The 11,004-nt window shown below is 36.6% G+C and overlaps 1 protein-coding gene and 1 long non-coding RNA gene across 2 annotated transcripts; one reads left to right on the forward strand and one right to left on the reverse strand.

The window, feature by feature from the left end:
• The first annotated feature begins 4,310 nt into the window (after positions 1 to 4,310).
• Positions 4,311 to 5,696, forward strand: LOC126611484 (uncharacterized). The gene is made up of 2 exons (XR_007618874.1): positions 4,311 to 4,526; positions 5,346 to 5,696. It is a non-coding gene; the product is annotated as an uncharacterized LOC126611484 (long non-coding RNA).
• A 1,244-nt stretch (positions 5,697 to 6,940) lies between these two features.
• Positions 6,941 to 8,669, reverse strand: LOC126611734 (putative F-box/FBD/LRR-repeat protein At4g03220). The gene is made up of 3 exons (XM_050280111.1): positions 8,442 to 8,669; positions 7,331 to 7,513; positions 6,941 to 7,243 (listed from the first exon to the last, which is right to left on the reverse strand). Exons 1-3 carry the CDS (start codon positions 8,490 to 8,492, stop codon positions 6,941 to 6,943), a joined length of 537 nt encoding a protein of 178 aa, XP_050136068.1. The 5' UTR covers positions 8,493 to 8,669.
• Between the last annotated feature and the right edge of the window lie 2,335 nt (positions 8,670 to 11,004).

Genomic DNA, 11,004 nt, shown 5'->3' on the forward strand with positions numbered 1-11,004 from the left:
CAAATTATCAACAGCATATCAATGACATATATATGAACGTTATATGAACATCAGATTGATGGCATATATATGTACAACATATCGCATATTGAAATCAATATGGACATCTCCAAGCAACACAATATCTTCTATGAAAACTTGTTCATGTTCAATAAATTCCTGCCCAAAATTCAGAAGATAAGATTAAATCAATATAATCATGAGGTGCAGCCACATGAAATCGATCTCTTTTCCAAATTTCCCCAACACCTGTACTCTGCTTTTTATATGCTTCTATGACACCTCTAGGGCAGACTAATAAAAATAAATAAATACACTTACAATAATTTGAGTACCACAATAATATATTACGCAACAGTGTTTTAAGTATACAAAAAAAAAATCTCTAAACGTGATTACTGATGAGTAGTAACATCAAGAAACTTCCATTTATGATTAAAAACATATTTTTTGTCAGCTGTACATCCGAAGGAATTATATATTAGCCAGCACTTGCATAATAAAATATAATTTAAAGTTTCATTCAGTGAATCGAATATATGTGAAGGCACTCCATCAATCTTAAACACTCTTTAGAGTGAATATTTTAGTTTTCTAAAGATATCTCACAACAGTTCTTTAAATTTATAGCCGTTGTCACATGTCAAATTGGATATATTGTCACATTACATGCACCAAGATCCAGAACTAATTGCTTAGAAAATTAGGAGGAACGTCGAACCTATCCACAACCAAACAACCCTCCATGTACTGAGTAAATTTTAAAACATTTCTTACGATTTCAAAGTCTTAATTCGAAAAAAGTTGAGGTTCCATTATAAATTAATTAGTAATATCTATATATATATATATATATATATATATATATATATATAGTAGTCCAATTTATTTATAAACCCATACGAAGTTCCTTCTTTCATCAATGTGAGATTTATTTTCAACACGTCTCCTGTGAAATCCCATCCCCGGAATTTCACTATTCATTACATATCTCTTTATTACAAACGACTGGGTACATTCATATTGAAAATTGGAACTTGGAAACAGAAAGATTTTACAAAACAAGTATCAATCATTTTATTCAAAGTAGAGGGCAAAGATAATATCACTAAATATAAAATATTATTGATAGAATGAAAAAAAAGGTTTTTTTTATTAGCACCCCAAAAAATGTTGAATGCACCCTACGTTAAAATTTAATATTAAATAACTTATTTTCCCAACTATGCAATGACAATTTTGACCTTATTAGTTTTTAAAAAATAAAATAAAAATATCTAAATACACCCCAAATCACTTTTAGCGTATTATTTATCTTCTCAACTATCAAAACCATCCCACTCTGCATTGTTGAACAAAACTCTAACCAATGAAACTACAAACATGTTGATTGAGAAAAATTGCTTTTGACGAATGGAACGCGAAATCGATGTTTCGGAAGCTTCACATGAGGTAAGACTTCCTATTTTTCCTTGTTTTAGTGATTTCGACGACATCGATAATTATTTAATATTGCGTTTGTTGCGTTATTTAAACTTCTATATTCATATTCATCTTTTAGGGATCACAAGGATCCCTGCGGCTGTTCATCAGTTTCTTTGCTGATAGGGTTTTGTTGATTTTTGGGCTTTATTTTTCTCTGAGAAACTCTATAATCTAGTTACTGGCATGAAATATTTATTCTAAAAGTAAACCATATATGAAGTTCATTGGATATTAGTCAGTATAATGCCAGAAATTAAGTTGCCACAAGGTTGACTCTTCCCAATTTATGTACTGTATGAAAATTTTGTATGAGTAGCATTTGTGAAATACAATTATCCCATGGTTATGGTGTCAAGGGAACTATGAAATCTTGGGTGGGGATGAAGGGATGATAAACCAGTCTCTTCTCTGGTTCATGCGACAGGTTCCAACTCCAACAAGGATAAGGAGATTCAATCCAACTCTGACTAGGACATTCATTCCTATTCCCACATGGACACACGAGCAGCAGCCTAGTCCAAGATTGATTAGTAGTTCTTTTCCTATATTGATTGTAATTATGTTTTCTGTATCCTACTACACTATTACTTTGTAACCCTATATATATATATATATATATATATATATATATATATATATATATATATATATATGTATATATATATATGTATATGTATATGTATATATATATGTATATGTATATGTATATATATATATGTATATGTATATATCTATCAATAATAATTGGCTCACTCATTCATTGAGTTGAGATTCATAAATAACATCTTTCAGGGGAGGCAAGACCCTTATGGCCTTAACTATGTTTCATCTGTGGTGTGTGATAGCTGTCCATCTTTTCAGTTGTGTATATGTATATATCTATCAATAATAATTGGCTCACTCATTCATTGAGTTGAGATTCATAAATAACATCTTTCAGGGGAGGCAAGACCCTTATGGCCTTAACTATGTTTCATTGGTGGTGTGTGATAGCTGTCCATCTTTTCAGTTGTCATGAGGACCGAGCAAGAAAGAGAGACAGATCTCATGAAAGTTTATTGTCTTTCATGAAAATTGTGAGAAACTTAGAGTTTTTGTTGATTTTCACTTTCATTTTTTTAGGTGTGATAGTTCTTTATTATGCATTCTTTATTATGGATAATGAATAATTATGTTTTTGATATTATAGTCACTGAGTAACCCTTGATTACTATACAGACTTATAGCTTAATTTTACACAATCCAGCCGCCCCTACACATCAATATACGGGACAGTTCCTTGAGGCAATAAAGCAATACATTACTATTGCGATTGATGTCCTTAGAGATGGTAATTGTGGATATAGTCATAGCTGAGGCAATGGGATTTGGTCAAGATTCATGGCCAAGGGTACGTAAGGACCTATTGGCGGAAGTACGTGGTTGCCCATTCCTATATGAGCATGCTTTTGGTTGGAAAGAGAGGCGTGCTGAGATTGACCAAGCACTTGACTATTTTGAAGATTCATATGCATCAGAACTCTACTGGATGAGCATGCTAGATACGAGCCATCTTATAGCTTCATGTTATCGTGTAGTGGTGATTTTTTTTATCCCGTTTGCAATGCCTCTCATTCCTACCTTTATATGTATTAGGAGATGATGACCCCACTAATCTTCGTGAGATTGCAATTGGTTTAGTCAATGACAATCACTTTATATAGGTACTAAGAGTTGACTTACTTTTTTTGCAACATTGAACGTTGTTTTTGAAAATTAATTGACTCCTTTTATTTTGTAAAGCTACGTTTGGCACCAAGACATCCCATGCCACCGGTTGCACAAAATTGGCATATTTTTGTAGTAAATAACGCTCGACACCTTTACGCCAACTACCAAGATCGTGTGGAACAATTTAAGCTATTACCAGGTCTAAATAATGTATCCACCACCGAAACGATGTGTCTTGATTGTGACTAATTTATGTTTTACAAATTGAACTAAAATATATTGATTGCTAGGCGAGAGTACATTTGTAAAAACAAGGTTTATTTTTTAATGGTATCTAGTGGGCATGCAAAGCAACCTTGAAAAATATTTGAGCTAATTCCACATGCCATAAAGGGCTGCACAAATAAACCTTCATCTGCAACAAAATGGCAACATCAGTTTTACTGTTCTACTTCTAAAACATAACACTTATCAACCAACCATAAAGGGCTGCACAAATAAACCGTCATTTAAATTGTGTAAAGTTTGCAACACATCCACCTTTCCATCTAACTTAAGCTTCCTTGTAATAGAATGGCCCTACATAACCAACACAATCATCTTAATTCCGATAATAAGTTCATAATTAATTCTTTCTGATACCTTTTGTAATGCTTACTTATAAGACATGAGAAAGAGATTGAATTACTAACAGCCACAAAATGATCTATGGAACAATAACAAAAACCACAGACTGAGAAAATAAAATGGGCAGAAATGAATATATTATGAAACAATAGCATACAATCCAATCCCATTAAACTTGAACAAGATAGTAACATGAGATTAATCCCTCAAGCAACACAATGAGCAAACCCACTCCATACACTTGCCCCATATTTGACTGTAAGAAAACGGAAAAGGGTGACTCTGAGTGTTCGGTACAAAAGGTCGGTAACCCTTTTGCATCAATTTCTTGTGGAGGAATATAAGGAGTATATTGAGGAATGTGGGGTGTATAAAAGGTGTGAGGTGTATGTATAAAATATAAGGTGTATATTGAGAATGTGAGGTGTGAGGGTATTATGAGAAAATATGTGGGGTGTATTAAAATAATTTTTAGGTGAAAAAACAAATGTGAGGTGTATCAAGTATGTGAGGTTTATTAAACAATTTGTGGGATGTTAATATAATAAGCCAAAAAAAAAGAAAAGAAAGAGGAGGAGGCTTCTGGAAGGCAGGAGAGGGAATGGGGGAATCGTGCGATAAGGTGCCAAGAAGTGGAAAAAATTGAAGGGGGAGGAAAAATTAGGGAAAGTTCAACGGCACAGGGAATCCTCCGCCTCGTCAAGGTGCTTTCTTTGTCCATTTGATTATTCAATTCATGAATCCCTCACTTACCCGTCTTTGATTCAACTGTATCCGAACTTTTTTCAGAAATATTTCTTGTTATTTTGTTGATTTGGGTAATTGGGTATTTGCGGATGTGGTGAGTTTAGTTTGATTCTGGTGAACAAATGGTGGTTGCACGCCAGTTAGTGAATCTCTTAGTTTGTACTTTATGCCCTCTAGTTGATAGTTTGAAATTTGAACGTTTGACACTTTTTGACTTCGAATTAGTTTAATGGGTGTTTATTGAAGTCTTAGTTTGGTGTTGTACTAGCATTGCTCACCAGGATTTGGCAGATTGTGTTTATTTAGGATTGGAAGGCTGGTACTATGTGTGCACAGGCTTATGGTATTCTGCTATAAGAGTGCATAATGCTTGTTGGATCTCTTAACATGTGGTACAATGTAGCTAGACGATATTAGCTCTATTGATTAGCCTTAAGGTTATTGCTTTTGCGCAATGGTTATTTTCTCCCTCGTATGAACACACATATGGGCAGTGAATTGTTTGCATTGTGTTTATATACATATGGGAAAAATAATGGCAAGCAAATGTGTCTGATTGTCTGCATTGGCATTTTCTTCTATTATTGATAGCAAAAAGGGGTTGTAAAATGTTATTCCGCATATCTCAGCTGTTAGTTGAACTCTTTCATATGCATCTTTCATATAAAAAAAAAAATTTCTCAAGGTGCAGAGAGGAGAGAGAGAGAGAGGTGTGTGTGTGTGTGTGTGTGTGTGTGTGTGTATGTATTATCACAGATGAGATTGAATAATTACAGGAACAAGTTATAACAGAGCTCCTCCGTTTCCTTTTTTTCTGTTAATCTCCCTTTATGCCGTCGAGTAATAGAGATAGGAAATCTGCTTCATGCCTCCTTGTCTGCAACCGGATTAGAAGAAAGGGATTGAGGTTGATGCAAACCATTGGGCAAAAGCGCGATTTCATTTGCCAAACATGTGGCATGCTAATTATCAGTAAAGATTCTCATATTCTTTAGTACTCTTTCCATAGCTACTCTATATTACGTTTGTAGAACTCATCAGGTCCTCTTCTGGTGGTTTATATACATTTGTATTTCCGCAAGGATGCATGACTTTTAGACTTTAAATTGGAGATCAGTTCGATTGCATATGCGATAAGAGTGAAGCTATACGACTGTTTATACTAAATATTGCTTCTGATCTTTGATAGAGCTTTCTATAGTAGTGGACTCGAGCAGGTTGTTAGCATATATTTTATTTCTTACTGCTTTTATGCAGTATTAGATTATAAGCCCTGGACAAACCAATGCTCTCCCAACTTTACAGATGCCTATTTTAACATATGAAACAATTTGATCTTTTGGGTTTAAATGTTGAAAAGGCATATATGGTAATTGCCCTAAGTATGAAATATCTATTTAAGGTCTCCATTTGTTTAACATTATCAGACCTGTTGCACATGTTTGAAGTTGGAACGAATATATACATATAAACCCTGAAAGGGATGGAATTGTTTCTTATTAAGGATATATATATTTGTATCACTGGAATTCATATTATGCATTGTCATAACAGAAGGCACGATTCAATGAACTACAAATGGTTTGATCCTTTTAGGGTACTTAGGCAGTCTAATGAGGAGGTTAGATGTAGCCATAAAGTATACGAAAATTACAATGTGAACTGATGCTTGAGTTATGCTTTGTACATGTACCGGAGGCGGGTATGTTAGGTACGGATACTTGGTGACGTCACGTGTCGATCCTGGATGTATGTTGGGATCAGGGCGTGACCCTCCTCACATGTGGTGAATTTTCAATTCAAGCATGTAAACAATACAAATGGATGGAGTGGAGCACGTGTGGCCGTTGGGCTTCACACGTGGCCTGACCTGCTCTAATACCAAGAAGAAATTTGAGGTTCCACCATAAAAACCAATTGTTAATATGAGGAGTAGCACAACTTGCTTATAAGCCCACACAAACTCATTCTCCCATCAGCATGAGATTCATTCTCAACATATCTAATGTATATTTCATTGTAGAAACTTATCAAATGGAGTTTTGTGTGCTCTTAAAAACATTTGTGAGCACGTGGTATATGTTTTGTGTTCTTATAATATGAGCAGATGATAGGATTGATATGTTCCACTTTATGCTATACTAATAAAAAGAAAACAAACTCATGTTGTAAATTTGAGTGAGATTATAATACTACGTGATGGTATTTCAAGTGCAGTTTACTACTCCCCAAAATGAAGCAAGAGAAAATGGTCAACGGTCCATCAACATTTATCCTAATAAAGTGAAAGAAAAATCGTTAGTAACAAAGTGCATATATATTCAGAAAAAAGAGAACTGAAGAAGTAAAAGAAGGTAGTACAAATTTAAGTTCAGTGAAATGCAATTTTAGCATTAGAAGAAGCCCAAGAAAATCCCATCATCTGTGACCTAATCTTTTGTCTCTGGAGAGAATATTTAGCTTTGCAGTGTCCAGTGCACAGAATCATTTCTTCCAAGGCCTTTCCATGCTTCAGCAAGAACTTTGTTAGACTAACTTCATTCTCGTACTCTAAAAACCCATGAATCTTTACCACCTTAAGGTTTTGTAGGAAGGGCTTCAAGGTTTGGGTTTCGGATTCCCAGTACTTTTCTTCCTCTGAGTTGGACATTTCCCACGTATCCTTATTCCATTGCTGGATATGCCCATAAATGAGAAATTATATTAAATTACTTAAGAACAAAATGATATAAATAAACCAAATTATTCTTGTAATACTTACTCTCCTTACAATCTTGTAATCATTTATAATATTGAGAATCAGAGTGTGCAACATGGGAGAGCTCTTGAATATGCACGCCAATCCAGGTATATTATTCTTGTTGAAACACGTATGCAACTCCAAAGATTTGAGATTGTTAAATGGATTTAGATCAACTGCAAAATAATTACTGTTTGATAGAATCTGCAAAAAAGATTAACCATATAAGTCATGCCTCTCACTGAAAAGGCCACCTAGCTAGACTGATGACCTTATAAAGTTAACAATGTCACACATTTACAAAGATAATGTTCTCTTGTCAAATTTTATGTTATCAAATTATTAAAACTACACGTTCAGAGAAGAACTATAATATGATTAATGGCTCAGTAGTCGTTCCACTTATGTTTTCAGACTATCAATCTAGACTTCAAGTGTCAAAGTTAAGGGTCTTATCCAGTGGCGAAGCCAGAAATTTTTTAGGGGAGGGGCAAAATTTAAAAGCGTACAAAATTCCAAAAAATATGTAGACAACAAAATCCTTTTATATAGTAAAAAATTCAAGTGTCGTTCGTAATGTATTAATACAAACAAGTTACAACGGTTGTTGTTCATAATGTATTAATACAAACAAGCCTACACGTGATGTCACACCCCACTCCTAATTAAAAATAGTTTTTGGGTCTTAATTGGTGAGCCCAAGGGCCCACCCCCTGATATCTGTCCCTTTCTCCTGTACTCCCTCTCTCATATCTCTTCCTTTCTCCCCACTCCCTCTTCTGCTCTTCGAAGCTCCCCGAGCTCTCTCTCCCTCAAGTCGCCCTCACCCTCTCCCTCTCTACCCGTGAGCAACATCCATACCCACAATCTTATACACACGCACACCCTAGGACCCTCCCAAGCAAGAGCTCGAACCGAGGACAGGTCCGTGGTGCACCACAGTGGCGGAGGTAGAACAGCCATGGAGGGGTTGGGTTTTCCGGGAGGGGAGGGGCTGAACCTGCGCTGGGGCTGTGTTTTCCGGCGAGGGGAGTGGCGGACGCCACTCCTCGCCCTCACGTGGCTTCGCCACTGGTCTTATCAACCCAACTTTGAAATATCTGGCCAAAAAACGTTACTTAAATTAAAGTACCTCAATGCATTGGCTTTCAAGTGTCAAGCAATGGACATGAGAGAGTCCCATAAAAAGATTGGACACAGTCTGAAGCTTTGCCTTGTGAAGTCGGCTTCTTTAGAATTTTGAGAGTTCGACTTTGATAATGAATGTGATTTTCCGGTGGTAGTGGACGAAATTTTTATATTTGGACTTAAGGTGGTGAAGTCTAGGTCAGGGAATGAGAACCAGATATTACGCCACCGTTTTGATAATACGCTGGATTGGGCGACGATTTTGATGGGTAGGAGGAAGAGGATGTGGTGGAGTACAGCGTCAGGGCGGTCACTGATTCGGTCAATGCTTCTGCTTCTGCTGCTCTTGTCATCGTCGATTTGATCGTTTTGATTTTAGAAAATGAGAAACTTTTCTTGGCAGCAGATCTTGTTTCCATTGTGATGTGGCCAATGCTTGTGCTTCTGCTATATTGCCGTCATTTATTTGATCATTTGAAAAACAGGATAAAGACCATCTTTACATTGGCCCTGAAAAAGAAGAACTCCAGTGGTTAAATCATGAATTGTATAGCCCCATGGAAAGAATGTAATGCTAACATGAGAATCCTTAGTATATTGAGCAACGGATAACAGATTTTTATGTAAGGAAGGAACACGAAGAACATCGAAAAGATGGAAGACATAAGTACCAGAAGTGAAAGAGACATTACCAAAATGAGTGATGGGGAGGGAAGTGCCGTTACCAATAACAACTTGGTCAGAAGAAGACTGTGGAATTAAGGTAGAAGCCGAGCGTGCATCATGAGTCATATGATTGGTAGCTCCAGAATCAAAGTACCAATTGGGGTCGGTTGAAGAGGCAATATGCATACCAGAAAAAGCACGAGGATGAGGACACCGAGCAACAAGATGACCATACTGTCGGCAATTCCAGCATTGTCGAAGAGGAAGAGGAGGGCCTAAGAGGCCTTGAGAAGGAGCCGGGTTGAGTGGCAGGCGGACAGGACAATATCCCTGTGCAGAGGCAACAACAGGAAAGCGAGTGGGTTGAACATGGGTTCGAGAGGTACGGGGTCCGCACGGATTACAAACAGAGAGAAAAGCACTTGGTTGAGCATTGGGAGTCATCTGCACGGCCAACTCTTGCTGAGCCTCAAAGGATAAAAGACAAGCATGAAGATCAGAAAAACTAGGTAATGGCGGGAAATGGAGAATGGCCGTAACAAGCATGCCATATTCGGGACCCAAACCACGAAGAACAAAAGTGACCAAATCAGAATTGGATACAGGGTCATTGATGGCAGTCAGTTGATCCGCTAGATTCTTAGCATGAGCAAGGTAGTCGGAGATCGACTTGGTACCTTTTGTGATGGAGAAAAGATGAAACTTCAGTTGAGCCCCATTAGCAAGAGATTGCTGCGAAAAGTTCTGTTGAAGACAATCCCAAATATCCTTGGAGGTAGAGATACCAACTACTTGAGGAAGAGTAGTTTTAGACAACGTGGCACGGAGAATGCTGATCAGACTTTGATCGGTTTGAAACCAAGAAAAGTAATCCGGATTAGGTTGGGAATCTTGTGATGCAGATGGAGGGTTAGAGGACTTGTCAGAAGAGGTAGTGGGAGCAAGAGTAGCAGGTGGACATGGGAAAGAACCATCAACAAAACGCCAAAGATTTTGACCAAGAAGGAAAGGTTTGACTAGGCTTTCCCATATTAGATAATTGGTGTAAGTGAGTTTCACATAAACAAGATGAGAAATGTTCGGAATAGAGAGAGGAGGAAACATGGAGGGGGAAGCCATGAGAGAGAGAACACAGAATGAGGATCGAACGAGGCTTGTTAGAAATTTGATACCATGTAGAAACTGATTTTTCTTGATTCTTACACTATCAATATACAGTGTATATGTATATATATACAAATGAGTAGATAATACTCTACGGTTACATCTTAAAGACCATAAACATACACATAAATATGGAGTTACAATATAACAGACAATTGGCCAATATTCTATAATTAGTGTCCCAGCCCACATGCCAGCACCAGATCCTCGCCCCTGGTGGAATAGTGACCACTAGATACTCACAAAAACATTGAACATAATCTTTCCAAACATAGGTACATATATCTCAAAATTATTTTCATACTATAAAGTCATTCATCATCTATACTATAAGGAAGTGTGTGAAAACATGTTCTAAATAGTGTATCGTCATCCATTAGATACCCTACAAGAACATGGGTTCAATAGAAAATATGGTATTCCAAAATATTCTAAGTAAGCATAATATCTCATAAAACATAATCATTAAATCATGTTTTTCATGTATGCATTTCTACTATTAAAACATGCATTTTAGAAGGGGTCCACTCACAAATACTCCGTCGTCGTAAAGTCGTACGAAATAGGAATGACGGAATCGCCGCTAATATACGCACCTAAACACATAAAGTGTACAATTAATAAAACTCTATTCAAACGATTGAATTTGGGAAAACGGATGTCAAAAATGGATTCAGGACGTTGAATTACCCTAAGAAAGGTCCCGGGTAAATTTTGTAAAAGTCAACACAAAAAAT

Source organism: Malus sylvestris, chromosome 17 (assembly GCF_916048215.2).
Source record: "Malus sylvestris chromosome 17, drMalSylv7.2, whole genome shotgun sequence".
Lineage (NCBI taxonomy): Eukaryota > Viridiplantae > Streptophyta > Magnoliopsida > Rosales > Rosaceae > Malus > Malus sylvestris.